The sequence below is a fragment of the Lithobates pipiens genome, unplaced genomic scaffold, assembly GCF_037356315.1.
Source record: "Lithobates pipiens isolate NorthernLeopardFrog02 unplaced genomic scaffold, aLitPip1_a1.2 Scaffold_10, whole genome shotgun sequence".
Classification (NCBI taxonomy): Eukaryota; Metazoa; Chordata; class Amphibia; order Anura; family Ranidae; genus Lithobates; species Lithobates pipiens.
The window spans coordinates 11691003-11708393 of record NW_027507686.1 but is presented as its reverse complement, the minus strand read 5'-3'; the positions used below and the strand labels follow the sequence as shown (position 1 = coordinate 11708393).

The 17391-nt window shown below is 40.9% G+C and overlaps 1 protein-coding gene across 4 annotated transcripts in view; it reads right to left on the bottom strand.

Annotated features, from left to right (window-relative positions):
* The window catches only part of ZNF536 (zinc finger protein 536), a 602875-nt gene that overhangs the window by 17211 nt on the left and 568273 nt on the right, over positions 1–17391 (bottom strand). For all 4 annotated transcript variants that reach the window (XM_077451568.1, XM_077451544.1, XM_077451553.1 and 1 more), the window contains one exon: positions 2618–4144. In XM_077451568.1, the coding sequence (XP_077307694.1) occupies positions 2618–4144 (1527 nt within the window). The remainder of the gene's footprint in view (positions 1–2617; positions 4145–17391) is intronic.

Below are 17391 nucleotides of genomic sequence, written 5' to 3'. Positions count from 1 at the left end.
GGTGGTCACAGCGGCGGGGGGGGGGGGGGCATTGATAGTTTTAAGATATTATTAGATAAGCACCTGAACGACCGCAACATACAAGGATATACAATGGAATACTGACATATCATCACACATATAGGTTGGACTTGATGGACTTGTGTCTTTTTTTGATCTCACCTACTATGTAACTGATGAAGCCTGAAAGAGAAACATGTTGACCCACAAGGAATTTTACCTACATGTTCTTGTTGTGGCAATTTAGCCTTTACTGTATGATCTTGCATGTTTTATGACATAGTATTGCCTATACGCACAGCATACTTCAATTTGTTTTTTTACCAAGTTATCTTGGAAATCTTTTTAATATAATATGGAATAAAATGTATACTTTTTTTTTTTTTTATAAATTGCTCTGTGCTCCTTGCTATGCCAATAAAGTTCAACTTTCTTTAGTTGATTTTTTTTATATTTAATTATTGATTACACTTTTGAGACTTTCTTAGATAGTTTTTTTTTTTTTTTTTTTTTTTTACCAAGTTATCTTGGAAATCTTTTTAATGTAATATGGAATAAAATGTATACTTTTTTTTTATATATAAATTGCTCTGTGCTCCTTGCTATGCCAATAAAGTTCAACTTTCTTTAGTTGATTTTTTTATATTTAATTATTGATTTCACTTTTGAGACTTTCTTAGATGGTTTTATTTTTATTGAGCACTTTGCACTTTATTTATTATTTTGTCTGCTCACTTGGTTTATGTTAATCATATGTGAAATAATATACTGAGAAATATGAAGTTACTGAGTATTTAAAGGGGCAGCACACCCTTATGTATTATTATTGAGAAAACAAAGAACCTGTTGGATGTTCCTACAATGCAGTGCTAGCAAAAAAAAAAAAACATTTTTGGTGGAGATTTGCTTCAGAATTTAGAAATGTCACCTTTAATACACCAAACCACAAAACCATACTTCTGGTTGTATTGTACTTATGTGTTTACTGTCATGAACTTTCAGATTATTGTGATAAATTTGCATTTATTGAAACATTATATTTTTTTGTATATATTAGACTTGTAGGTGATGTTTCCTGAGGAAGCGGCGTTTTCTGTGCCGCGAAACCGGCCGAACCATACGTCTACTCTACATTTATGTAAAAAAAATAACTTTTATATTGGGGGTTTTTTTCAACCACCTTTTGTACAACACTGTCCCTTTAATGGATTGATTATTTTGTTGTTTGTCTTGATTTATGTTTATATGTTTCTCTTTTACTACTTCTGTGTAGTCATTTAAAATAAAATGCCATTGAATTTTAAATTCTAATTCTCATTTTTTTGAATATTATCTGATACCGCAATAGTCCCTACTGTTCCCACTAAACCTAATGCCGCCTACACACGACCGGACTTTTCGAGGGACTAGGTCCGACAGACTTTCAACGGAGTTCTGACAGAGTTCTGATGGACTTTCCGAATGAACGGACTTGGCCACACACAATCACACCAAAGTCCGACGGATTCGAACGTGATGACGTACGACTGGACTAGAATAAGGAAGTTCATAGCCAGTAGCCAATAGCTGCCCTAGCGTCGGTTTTTGTCCGTCGGACTAGCATACACACGAGCGGATTTCTCGGTAGGAACTGGGTCCGGCAGAGTTCGAAACATGTTCCATTTCTAAAGTCTGTCAGACTTTTGAAAATCAAAAGTCCGCTGCAGCCCACACACGATCGAAATGGTCTGCCGGAATCATTCCGTCGGACCAGGGCTGGACTGGCACAAGAATTTGGCCCCGGACTTCATCCAGACCAGCCCACTTTAATTTTACAAAAACAGTATATAAAACTATACGTAATTGTTCTAAAAAAATATAAGTAGCATAACATAAGGAGTCCTCACTAACCTCTTTTATTATTTCACTTATTCTCCTCTGTATTTTTCTCCTCTTTCTCACATCACTGTGTGAAGTTGAGGTCAAGCCGAGCAGCCATTACTTTGTCACTGAAACCGGCCCACTGAGCCATCGGCCCACCGGGAAACTCCCTGTAGTCCCAATGGCCAGTACATGCCTGCGTTGGACTTTTGATGTTGAAAAGTCCGGGTCGTGTGTACGCGGCATTAGGAAATCTTCTCCCAGAGTCTCTTTCCTATTGGTGAGCTTTGTGCTCTTTCTTGCTTTGTATAAATTAATTGGGATGATGGTATCTTGCTTAAATTCGAGGCTTCCCCATAATTCATTTAATACACCAAAATAAAAGAACTAATACAATTGGTCGAAATGGAAACAATCATCATACAAAATCATTTTTCATTTTTTTTTGTCAGTCGTAAATGTTTTTTTAAGCACTACTACTGTCCATCTCCCATCTCCTACAAGCTCTACTCTCAGTTGGAACGATTAACCTTTCTGAAAATTCTCCTTCCCAAATTGCCATAACCTCATTTATGACAAGTGATGGTTCCACATTCCAGATAAACATGTCATAGTGTGCAGCCCACAGTAGCTAAGTGTTGGCTTTTAACAAAAAAATCAATGTATTCCTTAGGTGACAATTTAAAAAAAGTACAACTTTTTGTTTTTTTTTCATCATCATCTACGTCTTTATTTTTATTTTTTTATATTAACTTACCACATAAATCTGGTCTCTTCATACATCCACTGTTTGTTGTGTTGCTTGCAAGTCCGTTAAAAGCAGCCATACTGTCAGAGCTGTAAGCTCGAAGAACAGAGAGCATATTAACCTGCTTCTCCAAAGGATCTGGACCGGATGCTTGGTCAGGTTGCAAAGAGCTTTGTGGCGTTTCGTGAGGCAATGGAAGATTTGGATGCCACTGCTTTTCCATCATCTGCGGTGTCGAAGAAACCATGTTTTCAGAAGGCCTGAGAGCAGCTGAATTCAGTAGAGGATCTTCTTCTTCATGGTCTTCTTTGTTCTGTTCGTCAACCGTGTTCATGTTTTCTGGTTCAGTGTCAATTTCTTCATCTTCGTTCTCATCTTCTTTACACGTTTCCATGTCTTCAGATGAGGATTCATCAGAGAGGTCATCAGTAGCAACTGTATTAACTGAATCACACTGCAAGGCATGTGCTTCATCATCCGCGGGAGACTGAGAGTCAATGTCCATGTTTGAGCAAGAGTTTTGAGCATTGGACCCAACCGAGTGAGGATATACACCAAACTGCTTGTAGAATTCATTCGGAAAATTGTTGAACACTGGATCCATATGACTAGACCATGAAGTGCTTTTATGGTCAGATAAAGTCTCTTTAGAGTTCGGAGTTTTTTCAGAATTCTGCAACGGACTCAATTTTGACATCATTTCTTTGCCACACTGTGCTGAAGAAGAGGAGGCAGCAATTTTATTAGTGGCGCCCAAGCTGTCCTTACGCTTTGCTTTTCCTAAATGGTTAGCTTGGAGATGCAAGGCCATCAACTCCATGGACGATGTCGTAAAAGAACAAAACAAACACCCATGCCAAGCAATGTTATCTTGGACTGTTACAGATGAACCTGGAAGAGATTGAGCATCTGGCCTCACCGACAGGTCTAAAGGTTCATACTGAGACTTTTCCAATTTCCTTTGTGGTGCTTTGTTCTCCACCTTGTCTTCACAGTTGTCAGACCTGGAAACTTTTATAGGAAGTGACTCTAGCAAGGCTTTCTCTTTCATCTCCCTCTCTTTCTTTAAAGAGCTTAAAACAAAGCTGTCCATGAAGGCCTGCAAAGAGCCCTGGAAGTTAACACCATTTCCTACAATGTTCTGGTATGCTCTCCCAAATTCTGCAATATTTGCTGCTTTAGAAGAGATCTCTGATTTTTTCAAACCTTCTGAAGAAACCTCAGGGCTAACGCCACTTGACTGTCCCTGACGCTCCCCAGACATCAACCCTGACTGCCATTGCTGGGACATAGCGCCACTTCTGAAATCAATTCCGGGCAGGCTTTTAAATGCTCCTCGTAAAATGTCGGGTCTCATAAATAGGGAACTCTTGCTGACTGTTTCATCCTTGTGCTCCTGTCCTGGAGTATGCCCTTGACTAGCAATAGGGCCGGAGCCATTCTGCCTTTCTCGATGGTGGCGCTCCAGGTGGTACTTCAGAGATGCTGATTGGGTGCCAGCATAGTCACAATGGGGACACTTGTAAGGCTTCTCACCTAAAGTTTCACAAAAAAAAAAAAAAAGTTTAAATATTTATATATTTTGAAGTAGGAAAGTAGGTGGAAATAAAAAATAAAAAATAAATAAAAAAAATGAAAAGTCTTTAAATTCATATTAAGGGTTTTATTTTTTCCTTTAATGTTTTAAAATGATAGAAAATTTAGAGAGTACAAAAACAGCATCGCCATTGCATAAGAACAATTTGGAAATAGTCCAGAATCAGCACATAATAAAGACAATAACCTTATTTCTAAACAAACCCCTGATGTCTCACTTTTGAGACAGAGAAAGGGACTGAGGACAGAGATTCCCCAGTCCCCTTCTCTGCAGCCAAGCAGCAGGGCAAACCTGCACAGCACAGGGTGATTAGGGTGTGCCCAAGCACACCTGCCACACTCTGTGCACACGCGACAATGTGGACTACTGTACCTGATAATGGCAGATCGTTCTAATTCTATGTGCAAATTAATTCGGGAGATGTGAAGTCGTTGTTATGTACCTTGTTTTTTTTTTATCGTTGCAATTGTCAATAATAATAAAAATATATTCGACCTAAAAAAAGTTAAAGAATGGCTTATAATAGGTCAATCCTAACACCTGACTACAGGATCAATGGACAGTTAAGTCAAACCCATTGGCAGACAAAATGGACAGACTCTGCCTTTATGCCAAACCACTGAGCTGCCTATGGCTTCATTAGGGGTGGTGGTCAGTGGTTGGGAAGAGAAATATGAAGACCAAAAGCCATTTACCAAATTCAATAATGAAACTATTATTGGGTCCCACATTCACAAATAAATTATAATATGGCCAAACGCCAAATGAACAGCCATAGTTGCAGCCCACAAAAGTTACTGCCCTTACGCGTTTCATCTATCTGCAGCACTTGATGGGTAATGACTTGGCCATGAAAGAAAGAAGGAAACTTTTTGCAAACCATTATCAAAAACAACCAGTAAAAGGTTCATTTTCTTTTTCCGATTAACAGTTTTGAGGAAATGCTCAAGGTCCCACATTTAAAAAAAAAAATATTGGTCTAGCAAGGGTCCTTAAAACCTTAAAAGCTTGTGTTGAGTTTCAAGAAATTTACAGTCCTTTAAGTTGGTGCTGATATTTTTTCCTTCTGTAAAAACAACAGATGGATGAAGTGAGCTCAAAGCTGACAAAAAAAATGAAACAATATGGCTGTGCTGTAAAAATATAAACAATGCTTAACTCAATATTTATTATCAACACGAAAGTAGACCATAATAAGACACTACTAACCAAAACTCCTACAGTTATCTTCTAACAACTGTTCATTTAAAAAATATATATTATATTTAAATCCTATATAGATGTATTAAGCAGTTCTTCTCAAAGTAGATTTTTTTTTTAATGGAAATTAAAATTTTCACTTCACTTTTTTTTTAAATAAATCAGTTTTTTTTTTCCTGACCACCAACAATAACTCAATGTGGTGTTTCATAGCCAAACCAAGGAGAAAATAAAAAAATTCATAATTCAGGTTTCATAAAAATGTTTCATAGCCAAACCAAGGAGAAAATAAAAAAAATCATAATTCAGGTTTTATAAAAAATAGATCTAAAATAAAAATCTAAACAATTCCCACTCAAAAAAAAAAAAGTGTATATTTTACTTTGTAAATAAATCAAAGCAAAATAAAATATATCTTAGCCGATGTATTACTGAAATATACTCTTAATACTTAATATACACAATATGTGATGTTTATTATAAATTTAGAGATCATTTTCCTTTTTTGAAAACACATTTGTGAGAATACATTAACTTGCATTTTTGGAAAAGAAGAATATATAAAAATCCCTTTTCAAAAAAACACATATAGCTAACATAAATTTAAAAGAAGTTATAAGCTTGAATATTTCACGGAATACAAAAGCTGTTAAAATTTGTTTAAATTATACACATGGAAACCATTTTTAAGAAACTAAAAAAAAAAAAAAAAAATTTTTATGGCACTGTTACGCAAGACTGAAATGAATGATTTAAGTCGTGCTCTGCAGTAAATCATGGATATAATTAGCAAATGGCATACTGCACGAGCAATTTATCATTATTTAGAGGGCAGCATTCCAGAAGAATTCTGAGATCTACAGACCTATTGCATTGTTTCTAAATACAGATCTATAAACACAGATATTCTAAAATATTAAACTCATTCCATTACCGCAGCTTAAGCAGAGCAATGTATAGGTTAAATTAAACTTTGTCAATAAAAATTAAATAAAATCCTTACTAATGAAGAAATGCAAAATATATTAGGAAGTTCTATTTTATATGGTAATTATCTGCAAAGGCTTTGCAGTGATTTCCGTATGTACTGATGGTTTTTTCCTGGCTCACAAATACAATCTTTAATGTGCCTACAATATATATGTAATTATTAACAAGAGGAGAAAAAAAAAAGCCCGTGCTTAGATTATGATTTAGAACTGCGAAACAAATGTTGATTTAACTGCTATGTAATTTTAATGATAAAAATAACATTTGCATATTTCTTTAAATAGAATGCAAATTGTTTCTATTAAAATGTTACTGCATGCAAAGTGAAAAAAAAAAAAAGAATAAGAAATATAAAACCAAAGAGCTATAAAAGCAGAAATTCTAAGCCCCGATTGGTTAAAAATATAGTAGATGGAAATGATACGCTTTAAATGGAAATACCTAAAAAAAGATACTGTGACTAAATAAATAAATTCTTGACTTTATACAAAAGTGATCTCTAGAAAAGGCTGATAACTTGAAACATTTGCATGAATATTACAATATGGAATATTACAAATTATATGGTAACTGGTATATTAAGAATTATATTGTCTGGGAAGTATATTAAGAATCATATTGTATCACAGTATAAATGATTGGTAGCATTTCAATGGCCGTATGATTAAAAAATAACTTATTTGTATTTAAAAAAAATTAAATAAAAAATGTAAAACTTCTTTTAAATTCACCGGTTGGATATTTTTCCTATAAAAAAACAAGGGTAATATTTGCACCAAAGGACTCTTCCATGCTCAAAAGGATTTTGTATTCTTAATTAATGTTGCCATATTTATTCCACTAATTGGAAAAAAAAGTATGATGCGTGTTTATTTACTCTACCCAAGACTGATATCCAAAAATTACAACTGTGCATACATTTTAAAGAAAACTATTTTGCGTGGGAAAATAAAGCAATTAGTCCCCCAACTACATTCTGTATCTCTCCATAACAGTGTTGCTATAATGAGTCCTCTTTTGGTGGATAGAGAAGTAGTATTTATTATCGTTCCTGTCGTTGTTACATGACAGACCAGAGAGTTAAAAGGCAGTGGTGGCCGCTCATGCAGGGTGCAGGGGCTCCGCCCCCAAAATCAATGCGCCCGCCCCCTAATTTACATGCAGGGGGGTGCCGGACGCATTGATTCCAATGTTTTTTTTTTTTTAAATCAAAGCACATGATGCTTTAAAATGGGTGGGCTCGGGGGCGCAGAGCACTGTGCCCAGAGCCCACTCAGTTGTTTGACAATTGGGACAAATTAATATTTGCTAATGTCTTCCAGTTTCTCCTCCTGGCCAATCAGCAAGCAGGTCCTGAGACTCGATTGGCCAGGAGTACTAAGACCCGATTGGCCGCAAGTACTAAATCCTGATTGGCTGGGAGGAGAAGCCCCGATTGGCTGGGAGGTGAAGCTTCGGAAACCGCCGAAGCCATGACCTGGATGGGATAAGTGCAGGGCTGATTGGGGGTCTGGGGATGACAGATGAGGGATGCAGTGATCAAGTGACGGAGAGGAGGCAACGATCGATCAAGTGAATGAGCGCTGGTGGAGGTTTTGGCTGACAGGCTGGCTGGGGGGGGGGGAGGGGAGCTGGCTTGCTGAGGAGGCCGGTGTCCAACCCCCCCCCCCCTTAAGAAAATGGAGCACCAGCCACCACTGGTTAAAGGAAAGAGTTGTCAGAAACACTTCATGTTAGCAGCAATAGAGTGCTACATAGGTAAATTCAGTTGAGTCAACATTTTACAATGCTCTGCAAAGTTCATTTTAAATTTATGGGCCTTTCCAAAAAATGTTCACAATGGTTTACTGAAACCCCACTTTTCTTGTAACTGTTTATTTATTTATTAACAAAGCTGATACTGGTCTACAGCCCAAAATAAGTGTAGGCACTCTAGAAGTTTCCAGGAGGCAATGGTACTAAGGAGTTTCTTTACTAACACCGGAGAGTGCAAAATCTGGTGCAGCTCTACATAGAAGCTTAAAGGAGAAGTGTGGGCAATACTGTACTTCTTCTCCACAGACCCGGTCCAGGCTCTGAAAAGATCCCAACCATATGTCCGGGATCTGATCAGAAGCCTGGACCAGCAGCTGGCTCAGCCTCTCAGCAAGCTGCTCAGAGCCTGAGCCATCTGCTCCCACCCCCTCCACAGCCCAGCACTCCAGTGAACATTGGAGGGGCAGAGCAGCAAGCCAATGACTGATAGTCAGCGGCTCTCTAAAGGCTGAAGACCGAGAGCTGAATTATCAGTGGTGTTTGATTGATTAGTTCTCGGACTTAGCGGTGGCAGAGAACAGCTGCAGCTGTGATCGGTGCTGCAGCCATCTAGGTGATTATGACTTTTTTTTTTGTGATTCCCATACTTCTCTTTTAATCTAACCAGCTGAAGTTAGAAGCTGATTGGCTACCATGCGCAGCTGCACCAGATTTTGCACTCTCCAGTTTTAGTAAATCAACCCTTAAGAGTATCTAAGTATCTGCATTTACACCTAATTGAACACACAAATGTGAGTATGGTGGACATTCCACCCTTCTTGAAAGACTTTACACAAGATTTTAGACTACATCTGTGAAAATGTGTGTCCATTCAGCCAAAATAACACTAGTGAGGTCAGGTGTTGATGTTCGAACAAGAAGACCTAGCTCCCATTTGTTGTTCCAGTTCATTCCAAAGGTTTCGATTAGCCCTGTGCAGGTCACTGGAGCTCTTCCCAAGCTAAGCTTGTCAAATCAAGTCTTTATAGAGGTGGTTGTGTGTACGGGGACACAATCATGCTGAAGGGCATTTACACAGTTGTGTGCTTCCAGCCTTGCAGCAACAGTTATGGGAATGGTTGCTTCAAGGCTGGAAGCACACAGTTGTATAAACCATCTCTGTTTGCTGTGGCATTATCAGTACTCTTCAATGGAAACAATGAAACTCTTTAACTTAGAGTGGTGTCCATGTTTTGTACACTTTTGGCCACGTAGGATAGGTGTGATGGTCAGGTAGCCACAATCAATCTGTTAGGGGAACCAAATAACTCCCTCCAGAGGTGACCCTGTAAAGAGATTCTTTGGCCCCTTACCAGTTTACTCCCTTCTCCTGTGGTCCATGTTTGAAGACGTAATTAAATGCTATACAGAGACAGAGATCTAACTGCTGCACAACACCTCTTCACAACACTATTGTGAGTTAAACATGCATGTCCCTTTCAGCCAAAAGTGCAATATACTCTTATTGAGGGAACAATAATAATCAGTCTGGAAAATTAATTTTGGACAATAGATTTTTTTCCCTGAGATCAGTTGGCCAGGTCAGGTCTGCTGAGGACTCCCTAAGACAACGATTTCAAGTCTACGGGCTCGTTAACTACATCCAGCCTTCCTAAAAGCTCAATCAATGCAGATCAAGATAGAACACAGACAAGACCATGATGCTACATATACAATAGATTGCAGCATAACAAAATTATATCCCCCCCCCCCCCCATGGTAAAACTCAACAGCACCTGCGTAATTAATTACATCATCATTTCCGATGAGTATATTCCGGGAGGACCTTGTTTAGACAGATGTCAATCTGCTCAGAAACAATCTGTTAAGCTAGCTTGAGGATTGAGGTTTTAATGTATATTTTAGAAATTGCAAATCTGCCTAAATTAACCACAAGTTGATCTGGGAAAACCTACTGCAGTTCGATCCTTAGTTTTATCTCTACCTGAAGACTTTAGGAAAGAGACTTCTTCCTCTTGGAGTTTAGGCTTTGTCTTCTCTCATTAAAAAAATGGCCTCCAGTTTTTTTTTTTTTTTATCTTGCTGTAAAGTAGGCTATAAAAGGCAACTGCCATTTTACCTAAATTCTAGAGGCTGTAGAGAAACAGGGACTGACACCAAAATAAAATAGTTATTATAATCTGGTACTCTTTGCCAAAACCCTTCTGAGTACTGAATAGTGCCTGTGGAGTATTTACACCCTCTAGGGCAGGGGTAGGAAACCTATGGCTCTCGAGCCAGATGTGGCTCTTTTGATGGCTGCATCTGGCTCTCACCTATCAATCCGCGGATTGCGTGGTGTGCCGATCCATGGATTGAGCCCATAGGAAAGGCCGCAGCTTCAGCCTTGCTCCGGAGCTGCGGCCATCTTGGTACATTCGGCAGCGGCCTAGGTGAGCGGCGACGTCATCATCACCCACCTCAACTGCTCATGGATCTGCCTGCCTGTGTAATGGTAAGCAAGCAGACAATCGTAGGGGAGATGTGGATATTACAGTGGGGGAGATGACGTGGATATTACAGTTATAACTGAAATTAGTCCATTAATCGATTAATTTTTTTTAATTTGTTTTAAACATATTGTATGGCTCTCGCGGAATTACATTTTAAAATATGTGGCATTCATGGCTCTCTCAGTCAAAAAGGTTCCCTACCCCTGCTCTAGGGGCTCTGAATCTTCTCATGAGAGTGGACACCTACTCCAAGAGGTTATAAAACCATATAGCTTATTTTAAAATGAAAGCTTTAATTTCATCAACAGTAAAATATTGGTTTCATGTGGTCCTTCTACATAGCAAGATTTATTTAGTCAAGGGGATGTATAAAGCTGAGCATTACTTACCTTATTCTTTGCTTCCTTAGGGTTCCTTCCACTATTTGACCTGCCCTGTATTGCCCCTTTACTTCAGCAGTCCTCCAGCCACTACCTTTCTGACGTCATAACGTTCAATGTGGAAACCAGTGGTCCCGCATTGTACGTGATCGTGTTGATGGCCCACCCACATACCGTGGTCAGAGAAGAGTCCTAATTGTCAGGGAAGTGAGGAATAAGATAAGTATCCCTTTACTTCACAACCCCCCTAGGCTAAACAAATCATTAAACCTTTGTATTCAGGGGGAGGGGATAATTGATATTAATATTTTACTGATGACTGGAGGCCAGCTTTGAGTACAGCTGAATAAAGTAGTGGATTGACCCCTTATTCCCCTCTCTGCCTTCTCCGTATACTCCTAGCCCTTGTACACACAGACGGACATTCTGATGGACAATGTCCCATAGGACCGTGTTGTCGGATAATCCGACAGTGTGTGGGCTCCATCGGACTGTTTCCGTCGGAGTATCCGACGGACCAAGTTTTCCAGCTGGGCTATAAAATTTTTCAACAACATGATCCAATCAGACTTTGCCCTTGTACAAACGGTCAGAGAATCCGTAGGAGTGTGTCCTATCGGACCGTGTCGTCGGATAATCCAACTGTGTGTGGTCTGCATCGGACTGATTCTGTCGGAATATCCGTCGGACCCAATTTTCCAACATGTTGGAAATATTTCCCGACCAACTGGGCTGATCAGACATACTCCGATCATGTGTAGAGAATTTTGATCGGACCAAGTGCCACGCATGCTCTGATCAAATTCCTACATCAAAGCTATTGGCTACTAGCCTGAATGTAGTCCCATCGTAACGAAATTACATCATCACGTTCTGAAAGATCGGATTTTTCGCCAACTTTGTCCGACCGTGTGTATGCAACAGTTTCGGACAAGATCCGACGGGCAAAATCCGACGGATTTGGTTGTGGAAATCTCCGACCGTGTGTACAGGGGCTTTGTCCGATCATGTGTAGAGAATTCCGATCGGACAAAGTGCCACGCATGCTCAGATCAGATTCCTAGACAAAAGCTATTGGCTACTAGCCTGAACGTAGTCTCGTCCTAATGAAATAACGTCATCACGTTAAGTACGATCGGATTTTCTGACAACTTTGTCCGACTGTGTATGCAACAGTTTCGGACAAAATCCGCCGGACAAAATCCGCCGGACAAAATCCGACGGATTTGGTTGTCGGAATGTCCGACCGTGTGTACAAGGGCTTATAGTTTTGCAACAGCTGGAGGGCCACCAGTTTGAGACCCCCTGCTCTAGAGCTTCCATATTCAAGGGCCACCACAGGAAGCTTTTCCTTCTTCCTTAAAATTATTGGCTGATCTCTAAATCACACATTTTTTCATCTCTTAGGACAATATCCAACGGATTTGGTTGTCGGAATGTCCGACCGTGTGTACAAGGGCTTAGGCTCAACACTACTGTGACCTGAAAGTCGTCCAACTTCCGGTGCGACTTTGCCGACTTCCTGGCGATTTTCTGGCAACTTGAATACTACTTTGATGCGACTTGATGTGACTTTTAAGCAACTTTGTCTTCTGCAGGTATGCAGAGATAAAAGCATACAGGAAGATGCCATGCACTGCCTGGGTAATCATCCTGTAATGTCAGATCCATATCACATCAATATAGATGAGGATCCGACTTGGAGGTGACTTCCATTAAAGTCTATGGGCACAAGTCAGATAGTCGTCGCCTTGAAGTAGTACAGGAACCGCCTCTAAAGTCAGTAGTGCTAATTACGACAGCTCTCATTGACCACCATGGGATTTCACATGTCATGCGACCTTGGGGGTCTCACAATTTGGATCCCAAGTCACGGCAGTGTGAGTTGAGACTTAGAGAAAGACCATCTGAAAGCAACAGCAACACCTGTCCTCGCGATATATAAAATCCATACTCCTCAGTGGCACCAGTGTCAAAGGGTGCACTCTTTATCAAAATGATGATTTATGGATTTAAAAAAAAAGTTTATTAAATTAAATATCATTTTTCAAGTTTTAAAAATTAAAAAAAGACCCCAAACCATTATAACATTCCTTTAAAATGTTGGCAGCAGAAGAAGTGAGACCCTATATCTATAGAGCCCTGACAAGAATGGGGGACTCTAAATAATAAAGTCCCCAAGGGAATGACCTTGCTTGTAGGCATCTAGCAAACCTCAAGTATTTTCTTGGGTAAAGAACCATTTTATGGAAATCGTTTTTTAAAATTTTTTGCAACTATGTAACTAGCTAGAGGGGTAGGGAACCTCGGCTCTCCAGCTGTTTTGAAACTACAAATCCCATCATGCCTCTGCCTCTAGGAGCCATGCATGTGATTGTTAGGGTCTTGCAATGTCTCATGGGACTTGTAGTTTCAAAACAGCTGGAGAGCCGAGGTTCCCGACTGTCTGCTAGACGAATTAGCTTTTAGTCACTTCCCTTACCTGAGTTCACTATTTAATTGAACTGTTGGACATTTATAGTTGTTACGCATGGTACACATAGACATGGTGGAAATTTGAATTGATAACTACAAGCTGGTTGTGGACTGGAGAGTACAGAAGGGCCACTAGTGAATGAGATTTAAAATATACTGTGCTGAATAGCTATTTTACCCCATATTTATCCCAAAACCTCCATTTTGAATGCCTTTGTCCTAAAATATTGAAAGGTTAAAAAGAAATAACAATTGTTTTCTACACTACCAGAGGATCCTCGGGTCGGTTCAATTACCAGTCCATCACTGGAAGAGGTACTCTTTGAAACGCACTGAAAAAGCCTATTGTGCTACACAAATTCCTCAACTCTTTCAACATTTTAAAAAGCATATTAGTAACGTAAGAACCTTGTTAGGAATCAACAAGCTACTTTTCTGTGATTTATAACAATGGGGCTGATTTACTAAGAATGCGTTGCGCCGGTTAATACCTTAATTGGTGCGCTGGAAAAGTCATTAACCGAACGCGCGAAACCGGCGCACTTTGAAGAGCAAAATGATCATAAATATGTAAACTGCAACTGGCGCTAGGGTAACTGCGGTTTTCTCATTGATAATAGAGAACGCCCAATCCAATTGGTTAATTTCATCTCATTGGATGTGTCTTGTTAGGTAATTAGTAAGTTAATTAACCTTTTTGATGCTAATTTGATTCCTATCACTTCTAATACGTATATATCTTTTAAATGTGTTTTTTTTTTCTATTTTTACACAAATCTTTCAATACATTGCAAAAAACAGAGACGTTTTTCTAAACCCAATAAATAAATATTTTCAGATCTTGATCTTTAACCACTTGCTTACTGGGCACTTAAACCCCCCTCAGTCCCAGACCAATTTTCAGCTTTCAGCGCTGATGCACTTTGAATGACAATTGCGCGGGCATACAACACTGTACCCAAATGAAATTTTTATCATTTTTTTCCCACAAATAGAGCTTTCTTTTGGTGGTATTTAGTTACAGCTCGGAGTTTTATTTTTTGCTAAACAAACAAAAAAAGATGCAAAAAAAATAAAAAATAAAATCATGTTTAATAGTTTGTTATAAAATTTGGCAAACGGGTCATTTTTCTCCTTCATTGAAGTGCGCTGATTAGGCGGCACTGATAGGCTGCATTGGTGGGCACTGATGGGCTGCATTGGTGGGCACTGATGGGCTGCATTGGTGGGCACTGATAGGCTGCACTGGTGGGCACTGATAGGCATAGTTAAGGCGGCACTAATAGGCACAGATAAGGCGGCACCGATGGGCACAGATAAGGCGGCACTGATGGGCAAAGATGGGCACAGATAAGATGGCACGGATGGGTGGCACAGATAAGTGGCACGGATGGGTGGCACGGATGGGCACTGATAGGTACCACAGATAGATGGGACTGATGGGCACTGATAGGTGGCACTGATAGGTGGCTCTGATAGGTGGCACTGCTGGGCACTGATGGGCGGCACTGCTGGGCACTGATGGGCGGCACTGCTGGGCACTGATGGGCGGCACTGGGGTGCAGCACCTTTGAGGCAGATTTTGGGTGGCACTGTGGGTGGCACTGTGGATGGCACTGTGGGCACTGCTGGGTGGCACTGTGGGCACTGCTGGGTGGCACTGTGGGCACTATGGGCACTGCTGGGTGGCACTGACAGGGGGGCACTTACTTTATTTCAGGATGGCACTGCGGGTGGCAGGTGGGCACTGGCAGGGGGCAGGTGTCCGCTTGAATTGCTGGCCGTGATCGGGACTGATGTCCCGAACACGGCCGCCGGCGATCGGCTTTTTTTTTTCTCCTCGCGCTGTCAGCGCGAGGAGGAATATTAGCCGATTACCGGCTCCGTTCTATCACATGATCAGCTGTCATTGGCTGACAGCTGATCACGTGATAAGGGGTCGGGATCGACCCCTTACACGGATCGGTGATCAGGCGAGTCTCACGGACTCGCCGATCACAGAGCGCGCCCGGCAATCTAGGTCCGCGCTAATGCCGTCATTCGGCAATAGCGCGGATCCCAAGTGGTTAAAGGTGACCATACACTGCAATCAGTTAGCTCTCAAATAAATTAGATTTAGTGCAAGAGCCTGTTTGATTTTCTATCATTTTAATTAATTGTTCAAGTGCGTCTTCCTATTACCTATTTTGCCGAAATATTGAGTTGGACAGAGATCGGCCAATCAGATTGCATAGTGCATGACCACCTTAAGTGCCAAATTTGGAATGTAGATGTGCCATGACCCACCTGTATTTTCCTAACGATATTTCTTGGGCATCATACAAGGCACATGAGAAACCACCTTTTTTCAAGACATGCCGGAGTGATCAGAAATCTTCAAACTACGGCTCTCCAGCTGTTACGGAACTACACGTCCCATGAGGCATTGTAAAACTCTCACAGACATGACTGGGCATGGTGGGAATTGTAGTTCCTGAACAACTGGAGGGCCGTAGTTTGAAGACCCCTGTGCTAGACCATTATTATGCCTCTAGAATCGGGAGTGTGGCATCTACCCAACTTCTGTCTGCTGGTGGACACAAGAACCTACATCTATAGATATACATTTGGGCAGCACAGTGGCAGGTGGTTAGCACTTTCACCTACCAACAAAAAGGGTCGCTGGTTTGAATCCTACCCGCGTCACCATCTGCCTGGAGTTTGCATGTTCTCCCTGTGCGGATTTCCCCCAGGTACTCCGGTTTCCTCCCACGCTCTAAAAACACGCTGGTCGGTAAATCTGATCCTGTCTAAATTGGCCCTAATATGTATGAATGTGTGTTAGGGACCCACACAAACACCACCCAATGATAAAAAAATAAATAAAAAAATTCTTAATTTGCAAATAAGGATCATCACTTCCTCAGAGAACAGTGAGCGGGGCATGGTGGTGGGACGAAATTAGCAGCAGTACAAGCAACGTCCTGTAGGGGCGTGATGACATTCCTGTGTGCTGACCACCGCTTCCTGGAAACCAGATATCTGCCACGGGTACATACCTCCCCACACAGCAGTTGTGCATCTCACATGCACAACGGTTGCGCATCTAGATGCATTTGGCGCATCTAGCTGCAGGAACCCAATTTTTTAGGGAAATTAATAGTAAAGAAGATGCAGATTTCCAGGACTGGACTAACAAATGTTTCTAGTGAAAGGCAACTGGTGTTTCCTACTAAACAAGGTCTAAATGGGCCATTGACATTCATCACAGTTGAACTTAGGAATGTGTCTTTGCAAAGTTGAACAAAATTAAAACCTTTCTTATTTTTGCCTAGTTAAAGCGGGAGTCCGCCGTTTTTTTTTTATTTTAAAAGCCAGCAGCTACAAATACTACAACTGCTGACTTTTAAAATAGTGACACTTACCTGTCCAGCGCGCCCGCGATGTCGGCACCCGAAGCCGATCTCTCGATCGTCTCTCGGGTGCTGCCGCCGCCATCTTGGGTATGGCAATCGGGAAGTGGAGCCTTTCGGCTTCATTTCCCGGTTCCCTACTGCGCATGCGCGAGTCGCGCTGCGCAATAAGGATGGTCCCCTCTGTCTTTGGGATCCGTGTGTTTCCCAGCAGGCAGCGGGGGACTTTCGGAAAGGGGCGTAGATTCTGCGGAAAGGGGCGTACCTTCTGCAGAATCTACGCCGGAAGTGGGTGCAGATACCTGTACTGTACAGGTACCTGCACCCCCCCTCCCCCCTAAAAGGTGCCAATTGGGGAGGGAGGGGGGGAGGGTTCCAATGAGCGGAAGGTCCACTTTAGGGTGGACCTCCGCTTTAAGCTGCAGATCTGTTGCACGAAAATGAACAAAACACATAAAACAAAAAATTTTGCTAAAACACACAAACTTTTCAGGGCAAGGTA